At 42.5% G+C, this 18,957-nt stretch overlaps 1 protein-coding gene across 2 annotated transcripts; it reads left to right on the forward strand.

The window, feature by feature from the left end:
* The first annotated feature begins 8,179 nt into the window (after positions 1-8,179).
* SLITRK4 (SLIT and NTRK like family member 4) lies at positions 8,180-16,064 on the forward strand. Of its 2 annotated transcripts, none has more exons than XM_064483007.1 (2): positions 8,180-8,530; positions 13,022-16,064. In XM_064483007.1, exon 2 carries the CDS (start codon positions 13,072-13,074, stop codon positions 15,586-15,588), a length of 2,517 nt encoding a protein of 838 aa, XP_064339077.1. In that variant the 5' UTR covers positions 8,180-8,530; positions 13,022-13,071; the 3' UTR covers positions 15,589-16,064. The 2 variants fall into 2 exon arrangements, with proteins under 2 accessions (XP_064339077.1, XP_031302303.1); XM_031446443.2 differs by lacking the exon at positions 8,180-8,530 and adding an exon at positions 9,235-9,353.
* The last annotated feature ends 2,893 nt before the right edge of the window (positions 16,065-18,957 follow it).

Here is an 18,957-nt window from a genome sequence, read left to right on the forward strand (position 1 = left end):
GTTATATTGGTTATTTTCAATTTCCGGCCCTGCCAAATGATCTAATTTCTTATTTTATAGAACATTTCCTGTTAATGTCCTCTCCAAATATGCCTGGCACATGGTAAATTTTGACTCTGTATTCTGGAGGAATACCAAAGTTTTGGACTATGTCATCTCCAGAAGGACATACAAGTTGTTGACCTTGCCATCTGATGGAAGGCAATGTTCTGATTTTCTTAATTTCCTTGACTATGTGCCATGGAAGCCTACTGGTGCCTTCAACGATAGTATTTCACAATGTTTAATAAAAGCGAGAAATTTGGTAAAGTTTAAAAATGAGCATCCAGTTGTTCAAGGGCATGACCATGCAGTACATTTTAGAATATTGTGTATTATCCCATGGTCTCATCTGCTTTATTACTAAACTAAGAGAACTTGGAAACTCTATAAGAACTGGTGATTAAGTGGATGTTAATTCAAAAGGTAAACATGTGGGAGGTCTCCGTTTCAGCCCATTATTAAGTATTATTATGTGAAGTATCTTCAATTCATTAGAGATGCTGCAGAAGACAGAGGCAGTGGCTTTCACCTTGCTGTTCAAAGCCTTGTGTGTAACAGTAACAGGTGTTCAAGAAAGAGTTAAAATGAACTGAACTTTGTGGTTAAGCAGATTATTTGCAGTCAGGCTATCTTAAGTAAATTTCATATCTTCTTGAATTTGTAGAGTTCTTGCAGACAGACAGGAAAGGCAGCTTTTGATTCCTAGGACAGCTAGAGAGAAACATGCTAATTTGTTTTCAATATACATTTTGACTCGTTCAATGTGAAGCTACCAAATCAACAGTTAGGATGAGGATGGGAAGAGGGAGTGGTACTGGTTTGCTTTCATTTTGGTGTGTTTACATCTACGTGGTCTACGATGCAATGTGGCTCTCTAGGAACGCTGAGGATTAAACTTGCCTTTTTCCAGAAAAGCGCTGAGTGCAAATGGGTTTCATACTGAATTTACAGCCAGTGGGGAAGAAGGGAAAATGCTTGGTTAAGGAAAGTAATTCCTTGAAGTGGGTAACGATTTGTATGAGGAAAAAAACCTACTTGAGAGTTACGTGTAATTTTTATGTCATATGCATGGCTATGCTCAAATGTCATTTGTTTCTCTTTTATGCATTCTTCCCTTCTGGGCCAATCTTTTCTGGCCACTAGTCTTAATAAACGATAGCAGCAGCATCTCTAATGAACTGAAGATTCTTTACATAATAATATTTAATAATGGGCTGAAACAGAGACCTCCCACATGTTTACCTTTTGAGTTAACGTCCACTTAATCACCAGTTCTTACTTTCCAATATTTACCAAATTCAACTTCTTTTATAGCAAACTATCCCCACCTTTTACAAATTTCTCTTTTCTAAAATCCTACAACTTTTAGAAACATTTTTTAACAAAACTGATGCTCTTGTCAATATATTTAATTTCAAGTTTAAACATTAGGGCTAACTTAGAGACATTCAACCTATGTTAGAGGTCTTTGAGTTTACAAGACATAACTGGCCAACTGACCAACACAAGTCTGACCATTCACCAAATCTGAAACTGGGAAATGGCATTTCCTCTCTTTTGAGCGGCAGCCCTGTGTAAGTGTATGTGGAGTGGGAGGGCATGGAAGATCAGGCTCCCAAGATCACTGCCCCCACACAGAGATGCCCTGCCATTTGTCATATAGGATAGATTCTCCACACTTGATCTTTGCCAAAAGGCCGAGAAGTGACAGGACAGATTCTCAAGGAGAAAATCTGAGTGGCTATCAATGAGACTCTTCTCCCTTCAAGGCTCAGGAAATGTACATCTCTTGAAACACAGGCAGAGAAATAAGAGGAATCATCATTATATGGTCCATTTGTAATTTTTTGCTTTGCCCTGAGTGCTTGGATCCTATAGTTTTGCTTTTCTGGATAGTCTTTCATCCATAAAGATAATAAAAATGTAATTTTATAGAATAGCTTCAGCTGTAAGTAGAAGTAAAATGCCCGACAACTTTACTCTGTGAAAAATACATTGGTTAGAGGTCATGCCTTGAACATTTTTACATTATAATATTTTTACTATAGGGAGATATGAATAAAATTCAGATACTGTAGTTAGAGTTCATTTCTAGCAATGAAAATTCTAAGTCAATTAATGATAGCTCAGATACATGCCTATAAACACGGTATCTGTCTGAAGAGTTATTGGATGATTGAGATTGAATTAATTATACAATTTGTCACACTAATGTGATCTTAGATATAATTGCATCACATCTTGTCAGATCGGACTCTCTTTTCTCGAAAAACAACATATGCCACTCTTATGACAAAATAATCTTATGAATAGAAGAATGCTAGTTCTTCAAGTCATTAAGTTTCTAAAAATACATATTTTCTATAGACAAAATGATAAAATTAGTGCCTTTAAGTCACTTGAACCTTTTTTTTTGCACATAGGTTACAAATAATGCTACAAATCACAATGTACAAATAGCAACTATATAAATTTTGATTTCTTTCCCCCCTTTTCTTTCTCCCTTTCTGTTTGTTTTCCCAGATATTCAGTGACAGGCTTCAGGAAAAAAGACGTTGAGTATTTCCTCCAGGGCCATTATAAGGAACTTTGTTGAAATCATGATATTTTCCATTCCCTGTGGGTCTTGAGTGCACAAGATGAGATTCTAGACTAGGCAAGCAAGATTGTTTTACAAAAAAATGATGGTGTTTATAATGCTCAGTTCTACAGAGGTTCTTGCTGAAATTAGTGCTTAAAAATGAATAGTAGGTGAAAGCAGAAAAGAAGAGTAACTACAGGATACCAGGAAGTATAAGCACCTATGGATTTGTTTTTAAATAATGGTTTCTACCTTTTGAAATAATTAAAAATAAGCAAAGCAAATCATTTCATCACTCTCTTCTACTAACCATCCTTAGAGAGGCTCAGTTAGGAAGCGAATATACAGTTTGCATTCTTTGTTTTTTGTATATGTAGAAGTTTAGTCTACTTACGGATAGAAGGAAATAGTAATTTTCTGCATCAGAGAGAATTCATTGCTTCCTCCGTAAAATGGGTATGAGGATTAACTAAGATAATGTTACAAAGATTTTAACAATTCTGTCATTAATTTTCTAGGTGATTTACTGAAGCTTCAGCCCTCAGTGAGCTCCTCATCACTGGGTGGATTCAAGCAGTGAGTGTTCATCTGATGAGAATTTCAACTTTGACTGGGAGCGGCTAAACTGTAAGAATTTTAAGGTCCCTTTAAACCCCGAAACTCCGTGATTAACAAAAATCCCATGCGCGTAACAGATAAAGCAGGAATTCTCTGTGATGACAAGTTTTCTCATACTGTGACCCCTTGGCATGTGACTGAGGACCGTTTTCTCATGTAGACCTTATGTGGGTAGACATTACTCAATTTGAGTCAGATCGGGGAACTAGAAGCTCCAATTTTGAACTGAAAAAGGAGATAGTCAATCACAGAAACATGACACTGGCTTACACAGATGTTCTGCTTTCCTCTGACTCACCCTTGAGCCTCAGGATGGGATACAATTTATTTTTGATATAGTAATTGGGATGCAGTCACACCATAACTCATATCTTCATATTATGTCTTTTCTCCCTTGTTTGACGCCCCTGATTTTGACCCATGTTTTGAATTGTCCAGAAGGAATCCAAAACAAAAGAAGAGGGGCTGGAAACAAGATCAGTTTTGAAGGCAAGTTTTAAGCTTACATTTCTAAGGAAAAATAATACTCTTAGAAAAGTTTTGGAGAAAAAAAAAGGCCATCGATATTTTTACAAAATTAGAAAAAAAATGTTTTGTTGGCTGGAGACAGTACTCTGCTTCCCCAGATAGAACTGAGCGTGGTAAAAATGGAAGGATTCTCATTAACTTCCTGTCTTTCTGACAAAGCTTTGGTTGGTGTTATGGAACTTGTACAGCCCATGGGAGTAATCCTCACAGTAGATTGTTTGGCTATTAACTTCCTACTTTTTATTTCACGATCTTTATTATCTTTAGTTGTCTGAGGGCAGTTGAGCTTATTTCTGGGCCCTAATCTTTGACAGTGAGTAAGAAAGATGAGATTTCTTCAAGTCAAAGAATATTCAGAGAGAAAATGGGTGAACAGAACAGCCGCTATCACATCAGCATCTGACTTCAAAAAATGATATCCTAGAGCACAGAGGTGGTACCAGGGGGCCAAACGAACAGTTACTCATTAGGAGCCCAAATTACAAAGATCCTTCAAAACAGATCCTCTTTTTGTTAATCCTCCAGAAATAATCTGTGAATGCATTGTCATGTTAATCAGCCAATGTCTAGAGTACTGAGACTTTAATATATTAACAGTTGACAACTTAGGTTTTTAAAAACAAAACGAAACAAAACAAAAAAACAGATTACCAGCTGTAACATAAAGAGATAGCCTGGGGAAAATGGAAGGTCAGGTTAGTAAATCTAATCTATCAATCAATCAACTAATCTCACCCCTTCCAATTCACCATGTGCCCTATTGGGTAACAGCTGTTTTGGCTTTAACTATGGAATAAGCCCAGGGATGAACACCACTGCTTTACCTGGCTGCACTTGACAGGAGCAAAGGCCATTGTCTCTAATAAGAAACAACTGAGACATCATCACAGGTTCAGAATCAGCTCAGGTATGACAGTTGAAAGCACAGGATGATGAAAAAAAGCCCATGATTGGCAAAGGGTAAAATCAGCATAACTGACGTCAACTGTTTTTCCTGTACTTTATTGGTTTATCCTAGTGTTGAGTATTAATACTTTCATACTTGCAAACATTTATGTCCCAAGTGTTTATCTTTGGGAAAAAAAGAGATTATGCTTTCCAAATTAAAAGTGCCTTGATCCCTGTGTGGACAAGGGAGTGTGGAGTAGCAGGAAGATCTCAAAGACCTGGGGTCACATCTTGACTGTCACATTGGTACTGTGTGACCTAGGGCAAATTACTTCACTTCCCTGAACCTTGTTTCTTAAAGAAGAATCATCTCTCTCTTGTAGTATCATTCAGAAAACTAAATGAAACAATGTTTGGAGGCAACATGGTTTAGAAAAAGAGGGACTCAAGAGTAGCCACTATGGTATGGATTAGATGATGATCTGAAAGGTGACTTTCAGCTGCTAAATTCCATAAAATTTGCAAAATTGAGCAATTAGTACAAGATTTCTCAAAGTGTACGTGATCCCCGCCTCCCCCCTCAAAAAGGATTCCATTGTCAAATAAATCTGAGAAGTGCTACATTTTCCCTGTAAGTCAGAATTCATCTTTAATATAATTGATTTTGCTGAGAAATTCCAAAGTTAAAAAAGTTTGTTTAGCTTTATGGAATCAACGGTCTTCCAAACCTAGCTGATCACAGAAATGTCTCTTCCCAGAAGATTCATTAACATCCTAAGAACTTTCTTGTGTTCCACTTAGAGAAATGTTAAGTTCACAATTTTTTTAAATGTCAGAGTATAAATACATTTCAAAATTAAGATATACGGAATGATATGTGATACCTGGATACCAAAATGAAGGCTCATTGGATTTTAAATAGGAACAAACAAGGCAGAATAAATGAGAAAAAGAATGAAAGTGAAAGACTGACCAGGGCCAAGTTTTGTTGGTTTATAATCCTCTTTGGTTGGTAGCATTTGATTGAATAAAATTGCCTTTGAAATTAAGCACATCCAGGAACTTGGTAAAATTTCTGGTGCAGTTGTTTATTTGCCTTGAAGGAGAGAGACACAGTATATCAACACAGCCTATGGTTCCAGTTACATTCTTTGCAAAGCCAAGATTAAGTACGGTGGAACATTTGCAGAAAAACTATGAGGCTATTACAAATCTGTCTCACAGTATTTGCATTCATATATTTTATGAAGAACATCGACTTTGTTTTCCTTTCAATTGCCATAAATAGTGCTGGAGTTTTCCTAACACTTTTATTTATTTATATATTTACTTTTTTTTTTTTAAGCTAGAAATTTCCCTTCTATATGGATATCACATGTAGTTCTAGGAGACAGAAAAGAGACTGTAGGGCGAAAGGACTGGGTTTTTTAATTCTTTTGAAAGCTAAAGCAGAAGCTGTTACTTCTATGTTATTTTTATGAGTATCACCTTTATCATTTTTAAACAGCAAACAATTTTATATTAAAGCATTCATTTTAATAAGCTGGATATTAGTCACTGATAAGTTTCCAGCACTATTAGTAATTGTAATTTATTGATGTTCTGGCTCTACTTGTTTTCAGATTTCTGTCTCCATACCTATATGAAAAAGAACATTCCACAGTTATTGCAGTCAAATATAATCAACTCTCAGAATAGTTTCTAAAGTTAAATAAAGATAGGCATTTAAATCATCTGATATTTACTGTCCAAATCTGGCCTTTTCAGCTATCACAGTGCTTGGAATGTGCATTATATTTTCAGGTTAAAAAAATTTTTTGGCTCATTCTATTGAATCTTGTTAACATTTATAGTAAAGGACAAATAATTCACCTATCCTGAGAAAATACATTATAGCTTCCTGAATCCTTTGCATTTAGAATAAATGCCAACTTGTGTTGGTGTCCATTACCACTTTCAAATCGCATCATACAGTATAATGCAAATGTGAATTCTTAATTAGCAGGATCTGTTTTGTTCAAATGTACAAGAGTAGAGGGATTTTTCGACATACTGCAGCTGTTACCTATAGAGAAAACAAATTTCACCTTACCAAGAGGAGCTGCACAATTACATATGTTATGGACAGATCCTTTAGTGTTTCCTTAAGCCACGCTATTTCATGATGGATTTCACATTGACTATAGCAAATTTTACCACTGCTGCCCACTCAATTTCTGCTTCTAGCTTGTTTTGAAAAGAAAAGAAGATGAAAATTTTAAGGGCAATGAGGAGTTGGGGTGGAGAAAGGGTTCTTAATGAAAGATGCCATATTTACCAAGGTCATAAAGAAATATGCCTATATATCCATATCTATTTAAATATTGTCTGTGCTTCTCTGTATACATGCCATGCCCGACAAGTATTTGCATGAATTTGCATGAATCTATCCTGAAGGCAGCCTCAGTGAAATGACAAAAATGAAAAACTTGAAACTTATATATGAACAGATTACTACTAATAATACGGAAGGTAAGATAGTCTCCACAAGTAATGTAATAAATCCTTTGCTCATCAGATTTTTTTTTCTTTTCTGCCTTTAAACATCAACCAATTATGGTAAATGTTTAACTGTAGGAGTTCAGGCAGACAGCCAAATTCTGGTTTCAAAGCGATTGCTAGTTTTGAAGAGTTTTTCGTTTTTAAGCAAAAGCATTTCTGGGTACTGGCTCTGCTGGAATCTGAGTAAGTGGATTAGGCAGAACATAGGTCCTGACGAAAGGGGCCCTGCAGTATTGCCTGAAATGTCCTAGGGAAATACTTCCCATTTATAACTTAGCTCTATTTACCTAAAGGCAGTTTATTTCCACAGACACAAAGTAAAGAGAGAGCTTTGTTTTTCTTAGCCAAGCACTTACAAAAACAGCAAGGTTGGGGGAAGGGGAGGAAAACGACCGTTTTAGCCTTCTCTGGTTAGTAAAGCCAGGTATTTAAAATAGACACATGATAGCCAAACTCTCCCGCCCCACAGGTATGTTTGCTTGCTTACTAAGCTTAGGAACTGGATTAGCAATCTGCAGGAAGCTCGGTTCAGCGTTAGCCCTTCCTCGGGCTATGCCTACCCCCCTGTGCCAGCGCTAGCGAACGGGGCCTGAACAATCCACACGCCGGATGTGCAACCTCTGGATATTTGCGATTCAACTGCTAAAGCCGCTTTGGTACACACATGACAATGAGGGGGTACTGAAGTGACTTTTCCTAAGTCTATTTCGTCTCCATTTCTGTCTCCCCGAGGTATCCCATAGGTCTCTTCCCTTTTTCCCTTCACACACGCTTCTGCACAGCCCCAAAGCTCCAGACCCTGTCCCCCTTCCCTAAAGTCTCCCATTCACCACCACCCTCCCGAACCAAAGTCCCCTCCCGGTCACCACCAAAGCCCGGAGAAGTGGAACGCACACAATGCCTCCCTTATAGGGCTTGAGCTGGGAACTGGGCATGCTCAGTAGCCAAAGCAGATTTTTTTTTCCCCTTCTTTTGGTCGCAAGTGCGGCATCTTTCTCAGTCCCACACCTCTCTTTCCTCTATCCCTATCCCTTCTCCCCACCCCCAGCCCCTTAACCACCCCGCTTAACCCGTTCCACACCGAAGGCTCACAGAGTTCTGAGGTGCGGAGAATTAACCCGTCCCCTAAACCCACTAAATAGTCTCACTTTGGGCTAAAGCTTCACACTTTTGCCTTAAAGCCCCCAGCCTCTTACGCGCACACAGGTAGGGGGAGTGCGAATACTACTGGCTCCCAGGAAACTGATCCCAAGAAGGCTCCATCCAGGATCGCCCGCTACCGAAGAAGTATTCCCGGAGCCCTCTGTTCTGCGGGGTGACAATTAGCCAAAGGTACCGTACCCGTGATACAGAGCCCAAGTGCGATTGTTGCCTTTGAATGTCATTGTTGTTGACTCACCCCCCTCGATCCTGAAATTTTGCAATTCCGCGTAGACTCGACGCCCCTGTCTACCTCCCTCGATCCCCCCTTCCCCCAGGCTCTCCGATGTTTCTTTGGCTTTGCCTGGGATCTTGGCTGCTCTCTCAAAGGAACGCCCCGGTTGTGTGTGTGTGTGTATGCGTATGTGCCTTCGTTCTTAGGGGACTGGGGGAGGAGAAAGGACTCGAGTGTGCGATTCTTGGGGGGGGGGGGATGGAGGCTGGCGCGTCCGCGTTAGGGGACTGGGGTCTTTATGTGTGAGGAAAGGGTCGCTCCTCCCTAGGGGATGTTTTAGGCAAAAAGAGGGGGGATGCCGGGAGGAAAGTGCGCCGTCTCTCCCGGTGTGTGGGTAGAAGAGGAATCAAGTAGGGGTGTCTGGGTGGGGGACCCGGGAGGCCTCGGGAATGTGCGGGGGTCGAGGTGCTTGAGTGTCGGGAGAGGGGGTGCTGTGTGTGTGCCCGGGGGGGTGCGGGGGGGCGGGGGCGGAGGCGGGGATTCGGCGCTTGTATGTAAAGGTGCAGCCCGTGTGCGAGGGGCTGGGTGCGCGCGCGGTGTCTGGCGGGTGCGCGCGCGCGCGCGCCGCTGCCCGCCTGCTTGCCTGCGAGGGCTGCTCGGTGGGTTTGACGGGCAAGCGGGCGCGGAGGAGCCCGAGACCGCATCACGCAGAGACCATCGCGGAAACTGCAGCGCGGATCGCGGCGCGGCGGGCCTTACGAGAGCCGCCGGGTTCCGGAGGTGGGTGAATTTCCAGCGGGGGCTGCGCGAGCTGCACCGACACGCGCTGCCTCTTCCCCCAGCCCGGCTCGGCAGCGCGCGCGCGTGTATGTGTGTGTGTGTGCGCGCGCGTGCGCGCGGAGGGGGGCAGGTAGCTTATTATTTTTAGTTTGGGTCGTGTTGGTTTGGGGCCGGCTGAGTGGCCAAAGCGGCTGTAGTGGCTACCCCCCCCCCGCCCCCGCGCCCAGCCTGCCTACCCACGACGCGGTCGCAAGTCCCCGAGGACCGAAAGAATCCGGTGTCTTTAGCCTCGCTGCCCCCCGGGCGGCCGGGGCGGCCGGGAAAGTGTCCTGTTCTAGGGCGATTAGGGCTGTCGGGACCGCTGCGCTGGGCTGGGCTTTGTTTTCTGTGCCCCCCTCTCAGACACTCTAGGCGGACGTGGATCTGGGGGTCTCGGCAGTGGCCCTGGAGCCAGTCGGAGATTGCTGGCACCCAGCAAGACAGGGACTACGAGAGAAGCCGGTGGGTAACTCTAAAAGCCCTGCAAAGCCGAGCAAGAGCTGGCAGCACGACTTTGCAAGATGCCCAAATGTTGAGCTGATTTTTGACTGGGTGAGAGCAGCATTATGTGGCTGGCCAGAGTGGGGGGTGGGGTAGGGGTGGGCGCGCAAGGGGGAGCCTGGGCCGCCGCTCTCAGCCACGGGGGTCACTCTGCCTGTGACAAGCGGGCCATTGACGCCCCAGTGGCCATCACCCTCGTGCGTGGCCTGAGCTTGCCGTCTCTTCCACCTCACGCCCGGGTCTAGAGAGGCCGACGGAAACTCCGGCAGCTGCCCCTTGTGGGACGGGAGCGCGCGGAGAAATGTGTGCGCAGCGGGGCTGAAGCCCCCGCGACATCCCGAGCGGTCTCCGTCTCCGCGGATCGGCCCGGCCCACGAGGCCGCTGTTTGGGCCCGGGACCCGGGAGGGGGCTGCGTTCGGGCTCCGGGCACCGAGATGCGGCAAAACATTGCGGTACGCGCCATCGCCAACGGCCCCTCCAGCCGCGTCGCTGCCGGCCCGAGGTAGCGCACCGGGGGCGGCAAGGACCGCGTCTTCCCGTGGAGCCCTCCACCCGCGCCCTGGGCGGGCTGGTGGAGGTTTCTCGGGCCGGCTCCAGGGGCGCACCCTCCCCAGTCGTCGGCCCCCTGCAGGCTCGCTCCTTCCGCGCGGAAGCGGAGCGCCCGGCGCGGCACTCTGGTGGCTGCCGGGTTTGTCATAAGGCTAGGTTTGTGCAGTCCTAGCCGGCGGTGGGAGCCGGGCGTCTTGCGGGCAGACAGAGACAGAGACAGAGAGAGATGGAGAGGTAGATCGGGAGACCCGCCACCCTTCTCAGCCGGAGAGATGGCTTTTGGTACCCAACTCACACTTTGTGGGTTTTTTTTTCTTTTTTACCTTTTCCCCTTGATTTTAAATTGTACATTTTTTTTGTTGGTACCATGTGAATGTGCGGTTTCTTTCGCTTACATTCGATGCCCCTTTCCCCCCCTTTTTTGCTCGATTTCCCCTAGCTCCTTTTCTTCCTCTCCACCTCTCCATGGTCTCTTGCCCCTTCAGCCCCTCTTCCCTTCTCTCCTTGGCACATCGACTCCCCCTCTCCCTAGCTCCATCCTCCAGCTGCCTGCGGCTTCTGTTTCACACGAGCTGCATTTGGGAACTTCCTAGCTCGTCCTTGCACTTTTTCCCCCCTTGCTACTTAAAGCAGAAATTACGAGGAGGAGGGCAGCTCCTTATGCAATTTCAGATGTTTGTTGATGCTCCTGGTTCTTGTGTTTTGTACTGAATTCAGGTACATCGCTTTTTGGTTAGGGTTTGATTTGTTGTGGTTGCTTTTTAAAAATTTATTTGGTGGGGGGCGAGGGGAGGTAGTAACAAGAAATGACTCTAATGAACCAGAGTAGCTGCTGAAAACCACTTCTGTAGGAGGGCCAAAAGAGCATGTGAAATTTTGATTTTACAATGAAAGTTAGTTTGGATGATGTCATACTTAAAAATTATGACTTGTTTTTGCACTGCCAATCAAGCTATCACCGTGAATAGGGGAAATGCACGTCTATCCGGCAGCCAAGGAGCATCGGCAGTGCCGGTGTATTCTGAACCAAACTACTCAAAATTCAAATCTTCCTGGGTCATGGCTAATGGATGGTCTACCTTGAGGCATGTTCGGTTTGCCACTATCTGGTTCCTCGTGGGCAAAATAAACAAAGGAGTTTCTGTGTGACACTTCTTTCTTTGTATCATTCCCTCATTGTGTGTTCCCGGGTAATTTATTTATTTAATTAATATTTGGTGGTAACCATGTTGAAAATGCAGCCAGCTTCCCATATGAGATGGAAAAGACTCACATGGCTAAAACTGCATCAGTAAAATGCACAGTGCTTGTGGTTCCTCTTAATCTTTTCCTTGAAGCATTGCATATATTTGTATATGCATGCAGTATCGAAGGAATCGGCAGCCAGGGGTTAATTTATTAAGCCTGAAACTCCACTAAGTGATTCTCGACTTGTTTATAGCCAGGGACATGGAGTGGTAATACTGGGAGGGAGATGTTGGGGAATGGATGATTTTAGAACAAACATTCGCTGTACTAAATGTGTCTGGCGCTGCAGATAAAGCCACTCAGGGATTGTAGTGTGTGAACTCGTCTTCCTCAACAGTGGCAGTCTGTGGTCAGAGTGAAGGAGATAAGCATCTGAGCCAAGTATCAGTCGGACCTCGGTTCAGAATGGCACAGAAAGGTATGGGAGGGAGTCAGGTAGGCAGGAGAGCCAGTTTGGGGGATGGGAAGGCTGTCTGGACATCAGGTAGGAAATGCAGGGGCAGGCAGGATTCTGTCTTGCTTTTGGGGACCCAAAGACAAAAGGCTTTTCTCTCCTGTTGGGGAGATGACCAACAGGAAACTAGATACCATTTATTTACCTGAAACTCACATTTGGCCATCTCCTACTCTGCTCTTTTTCTAGAACCCCACAGGGTCAACTGTGTTTTTTTTTTTTTTTAACACATTGTAGAGCAGTGTACAGGAGTGAAGTGATTCGTGGCCATGTGCTGACCTCTGGGCTGATGCTCAGGCCAAGTATCTTTTGGGGGTTTCTGCCACCTTGATCTTTTGACTGTCCCCTCTACAGCAACCCTGCCCTCCCATTGCAGTCCTTCATGGAACTCAGGGCCCTAATAGCTTTCTGCATGGCTTCTTATCAAGCTGAAGCCTAGAGAGTAGACATTTACAAATTGAAATACCTTTGTGGTGCTAACAACTACATGGTATAGTTTCTGATCTGGGTTCAGTCATTAGAGTTGCCAATAGGAAGCTTCAGGTCTGTATTCAAGGATGGAATTTGGTGGTCCAAAGAAAATATTTTCAGATTGTTACGGTCTAAGCACAATCAAAAATCTTTTTTTTTCCTGGTTTTTTTTTTTTTTTTGTCTTCTGCACATGTAAAATTTGTATAAACTACAGGTACAGAAATAGAATGTATGGTATTTTTGGTGGCTCTTGTTCAACTGAGTGAGAATACTTGGAGTTTTTGGTGCCCTAAAAATACCAAGCTAATTATTATACCCATGTGTTCCTGACGGCGGTATGATTTAAACACAAATACTTTTTCAAGTAACGATCATTGAAAAAATGTTTTCTTTTTATTTTTTAGATTATTTCTCTTTATTCAGAAGCATAAAGTTGTTTGCTGATTGCAAGAAGATGTTTCTTTGGCTCTTTCTGATTTTGTCAGCCCTGATTTCTTCGACAAATGCAGATTCTGACATATCGGTGGAAATTTGCAATGTGTGCTCCTGCGTGTCAGTTGAGAATGTGCTCTATGTCAACTGTGAGAAGGTTTCAGTCTACAGGCCAAATCAGCTGAAACCCCCTTGGTCTAATTTTTATCACCTCAATTTCCAAAACAATTTTTTAAATATCCTCTATCCAAATACATTCTTGAATTTTTCACACGCAGTATCCCTGCAGCTGGGAAATAATAAACTGCAGAACATTGAGGGAGGAGCCTTTCTTGGGCTCAGTGCATTAAAGCAGTTGCACCTGAACAACAATGAATTAAAGATTCTTCGGGCTGACACTTTCCTTGGCATAGAGAACTTGGAGTATCTCCAGGCTGACTACAATTTAATCAAGTATATTGAACGAGGAGCCTTCAATAAGCTCCACAAACTGAAAGTTCTCATCCTTAATGACAATCTGATTTCATTCCTTCCTGATAATATTTTCCGATTCGCATCTTTGACCCATCTGGATATCCGCGGGAACAGAATCCAGAAGCTCCCCTACATCGGAGTGCTGGAACACATAGGCCGTGTTGTCGAATTGCAGCTGGAAGATAACCCTTGGAACTGTAGCTGCGATTTGTTGCCTCTCAAAGCTTGGCTGGAGAATATGCCATATAATATTTACATAGGAGAAGCTATCTGTGAAACCCCCAGTGACTTATATGGAAGGCTTTTAAAAGAAACCAACAAACAAGAATTATGCCCCATGGGCACAGGCAGTGATTTTGATGTGCGAGTCCTGCCTCCGTCTCAGCTGGAAAATGGCTACACCACCCCCAACGGTCACACCACTCAAACGTCCTTACACAGATTAGTGACCAAACCCCCGAAGACGACAAATCCGTCCAAGATCTCTGGGATCGTGGCAGGCAAAGCCCTCTCCAACCGCAGTCTTAGCCAGATTGTGTCTTACCAAACGAGGGTGCCTCCTCTTACCCCCTGCCCGGCGCCTTGCTTTTGCAAGACACACCCGTCAGATCTGGGACTGAGTGTCAACTGCCAAGAGAAAAACATCCAGTCCATGTCTGAACTGATGCCGAAACCTTTAAATGCCAAGAAGTTGCACGTCAATGGCAACAGCATCAAAGATGTGGACACCTCAGACTTTACTGAGTTCGAAGGACTGGATCTGCTTCATTTGGGCAGTAATCAGATCACGGCGATCAAGGGAGAGGTATTCCACAACCTCACCAACCTCCGCCGGCTGTATCTCAATGGCAATCAGATCGAAAGACTCTACCCCGAGATCTTTTCCGGCCTTCATAACCTGCAGTATCTGTATTTGGAATACAACTTGATTAAGGAAATCTTAGCGGGCACCTTTGACTCGATGCCGAATCTGCAGCTCCTGTACTTAAACAATAATCTCTTAAAGAGCCTGCCCGTGTACATTTTCTCCGGAGCCCCCCTCGCTCGACTGAACCTGCGGAACAACAAGTTCATGTACCTCCCCGTCAGCGGGGTCCTGGATCAGCTGCAGTCTCTGACACAGATTGACCTGGAGGGCAACCCGTGGGACTGCACTTGTGACTTGGTGGCATTAAAGCTATGGCTGGAGAAACTGAGCGACGGGATCGTGGTCAAAGAGCTGAAATGCGAGACACCTGTGCAGTTCGCCAATATCGAACTCAAGTCTCTCAAGAATGAGATCTTATGTCCCAAACTCTTAAACAAGCCATCTGCGCCCTTCACTAGCCCGGCCCCGGCAGTCACGTTCACCACCCCGCTGGGGCCCATTCGCAGCCCTCCCGGTGGTCCAGTGCCTCTGTCTATTTTAATCCTGAGTATCTTGGTGGTCCTCATTTTAACTGTGTTCGTGGCTTTCTGCCTTCTTGTTTTTGTGCTGCGACGAAACAAGAAACCCACGGTGAAGCACGAAGGCCTGGGGAACCCGGAGTGCGGCTCCGTGCAGCTGCAGCTGAGGAAACACGACCCCAAAACCAGTAAAAAAGACGGGCTGGCCACCGAGGCGTTCATCCCCCAAACCATAGAACAGATGAGCAAGAGCCACACCTGTGGCCTGAAGGAATCCGAGACCGGGTTCATGTTTTCCGACCCTCCAGGACAGAAAGTCATTATGAGAAACGCGGCCGACAAGGAGAAAGATTTATTGCACGTGGATACCCGGAAGCGACTGAGCACGATTGATGAGCTGGATGAGTTATTCCCGAGCAGGGATTCCAACGTATTTATTCAGAATTTTCTGGAAAGCAAAAAGGAGTACAATAGCATCGGCGTCAGTGGCTTCGAGATCCGCTATCCGGAGAAACAACAAGACAAAAAGAGCAAGAAGTCGCTGATAGGTGGCAACCACAGTAAAATTGTTGTGGAGCAAAGGAAGAGCAGCGAGTATTTCGAACTGAAGGCAAAACTTCAGAGTTCCCCCGACTACCTGCAGGTCCTGGAGGAGCAGACAGCTTTGAACAAGATCTAGGTCATGCAATCTTACTTCACACAGAGGACATTTATTTAATGATGAAAGTGCCTTTTGTTGACTTCTAACTTCCAAATACTATATTATCAATAGGCATAGAGGCAGGTGTTTCCAAGGGTGTCTCATTAACTGTAGCTGCAAAGATGTGTCCTGTAGAAGAGAATTTCCTTAATAGATTCGACTACATAAAAACCGATACTGTGGAGTCCTGTGGGGATACTGCGAACTCTGTTGCCAAAGGGATGCTTTATATACATAATACACTGAATTTCACCTCAAGAGGCAGATCTGTTTTGTACCCCAATGCAAAACCTTCGTCTCTTTGTGCTTTGTAAAGCGAACTCCAGAAAACTGGTACCTGTGTTTGTACCTCACCTGGGTCCTTCATCTTGCACGTAGATTAAGTTGGTGGAACTGGAATAATCCTTTTGATTTGTGGCATTGTAACAACTCTGTGTAAAGATTATCTGAAAAGTTAAAAAAAAAAAAAAGCATGCCAAGAGAGAACATTCGATAGTATTTGTAAATCGGTAACCTTTATGGCCTGCATCTTGAAACCGCTGGATTTATAATGTTAAATTGTGCAAATATTTGTTTAAAATATACCATGCATTACATAACTATAAAATAAATTTGAACACTTTAAGCATTACCTGTCTATACATAAAACCTAAAAGAAAAAAAAATCAGTGTGAGTTACATAGCGTTTGTGGTGATCTGAAGAAATACGTGATGTTTATCAGAATTAAACATGGCTCAAATTAAACTAACATTAGAGTTTGTTCTCAGTTATGTGAAATACCCACAATCCTTACAGGTTGTCCAAAATTAGCAAAGTGCTTACCGTGTGAGCGCACCCAAAGCTATTTTTGTAACATAATTCATATTTATGAAGTACTTTGTATACTAAATAAGAAAATATGTACTGCTTAATATGTATTTAATATGCCTGACTTGTTTTCCTGATCACAGGGAATTTATCAATAAGTATAAATTTAGACAGGAAAAGTATACCAAACTGACACTGAAGCTTATGTGTACAGAAATATTCTGGACATTGTGATCAGGTATCATTTAAAAAACAAAACAAAAAAAACTATAAAAAACCACAAAAGTACAAAAAAAACAGTTCTGTGCTATTATTGAGAATTTAGCATATTATCTTCAGATTTGTTACCAACTGTGCATTTTAAAATAGGTTCCTTAGTTTTATAGTACCGTGTCTGGGGCAGTTGTTATTTGCCATCAGTTGTCTTGCTTTTCAGGATTCTATGAGCTTAATTCAAATAGTTTTCACTACAGATATTTAAAAAAATTAATGATGTAAGGTTAATAGTTATATCTCGTATGCATCAGTATCCTGTTCTTTCATCATTCTGACTACTATCAGATAACCAAGTAGAACAGTAAACATCCTGGTAAATCGCGGCCATCAAAGCCACGCTGTAAAATGCTTTCATTGGTCTCAGATGAGTTCACAGTCTGCAAGTACAAATGCTACGCCACTGTGTTTGCTTGTGCTGTTAACTTCTAAGTCAAAACTGGTCAAAGGAAGGAAGCATTTGATAACGGGAGATTTTTGCAGATTTTTCGGTTCTCCCGATTAGCAAAAGTGACATCCCCAAAACACATTGCCTTCTTGGCCTGCCTGCATATGTATATTTTTTGTGCTCCATCTCTTGTAATTACTGTGTTCATCAGTAAGATGACCAAGAAGGTAAACAGAGGCATTCTTCATGAATTACAAGTGGCAGGTGTTTTGGTGCAGCTTCCAAAATGATATTATGGTTCAAATGGTAACAGCAGTCCTTTTATTAATTACTAATTTCAGGGCTTTATGTGTTTGTTGCAAGATTAAAAAAACAAACAACTTGGCATTCTTGGAGGGGTGTGTGTGTGTGTGTACGTGTGTGTTTGGGTGTACATGCATACATATAGATAATTTGGAGATTTTTTTAAAATAGCAAAAAAATTGTCTCCATATGTATGTGCTGGTGCTCTTAAAACTTTAATGTGTAATTTTAATTTTCATGACAATGTCTGTGAAAACTTTATATGAATATTAAAAATATATACATAAATACTTGCTTTCCGATCTTGAAAGAAAAGACATGAAGATGTGTGCCCAACAGCCTGTTTTCACCTACGATTTCACACGAACTTATAATATGCCATTACCATGCTTGTGTGCATCCATGGAGTAAAGGGCTCGTAACACATGCTGACAGGATAAAGACGTGAAGGCTTCAAAGAAAGTGTTTTAGTTTATCCTGTCAATAAAGTATGGGTTGAGGAATCTTAAGTAGATACTTTTGGGAGGAACCAGAAAACTCCATCCATGGTCTGGGGTTAATAGGTCACTGGGATGATGCCTTTTATTCAGTGTGGTGATGCTTTGAAGAGGTTTCAAGGTTTCTGCAGTTGTCAATGGCAAAGGGTACCTGCCTTCATCTCAAAGCTTGCTGTAGCATATTGGCTAACTCACACTCTTCTGCTGAAAGGTATAAATGTTCAATTTTTCAAAACAAAAGTAACTTAAATGTATGTGGTTATTTGGAGGTTCTAACTGTAAGTGAATGACAGTACCAGATCTTTGGTTAAGGCTGATATCTTTTCCTTAACTACAGTCATTGTGCCTACATTCTATAATGTATACTGTTTTACACCTGTCTCTCATTGGTTCTACTTGTACATTTTATTATAATGTAGTTAGGCAGAAGTTTTGAGTTGAGAACAAGAGCAGTGAAAATACTGTATCTATATTTTGTTGGTTTCAACTATAACCTTGATGTTAGTTTAACCCCTTAAGGAATGATATATATGTCCAGACAGTATTTTAGTAGAATTTGATTCCAATCTAGAAAATCCAAGAAGTGCTCATTTCTAATGTGGTTTGACACATCATGGGCTTCTTGGCATTGTATCATGTGCTTGGACTCTGTTAGAATGGTTGCAAAGGAAATTAGATCATATGAAATCAGTGAAGGGGTTGAGATAATATATTATGTCCGTGTAATATAAATCAAGTTTTAAATTATTTTTTTATGAAATCAATAAAGATGATTCAATTCTTTCAAAGTAAATCTTTGTGTAATTTTATGAGAAAGCAGCTATTAAATACAGTGATTCAAGTCTATAAGGCAATTTATATTCTATATTTAGTTTTCCATTCTGAATAATAAACTGAATAAATAATTAGAAAATCATTTTAAGACCAGCTTTATTTTGTTGCTTTTTAAAATCATTTCATTTCTTTAAGCCATAAGGATGCATACAGGGCATGGCCTCATGAGTAACGTCGAAAGGTATTGCAGAAATAACAGAACACATCTAGAAATGTATGGCAGTAATATTAGTCTATAATATCTT

Source organism: Camelus dromedarius, chromosome X (assembly GCF_036321535.1).
Source record: "Camelus dromedarius isolate mCamDro1 chromosome X, mCamDro1.pat, whole genome shotgun sequence".
NCBI classification, from domain to species: domain Eukaryota; kingdom Metazoa; phylum Chordata; class Mammalia; order Artiodactyla; family Camelidae; genus Camelus; species Camelus dromedarius.

Excerpts from the sequence above, each read along its gene's own strand:
- SLITRK4 (XM_064483007.1), top strand. The coding sequence starts at position 13,072 with ATGTTTCTTTGGCTCTTTCTGATTTTGTCAGCCCTGATTTCTTCGACA.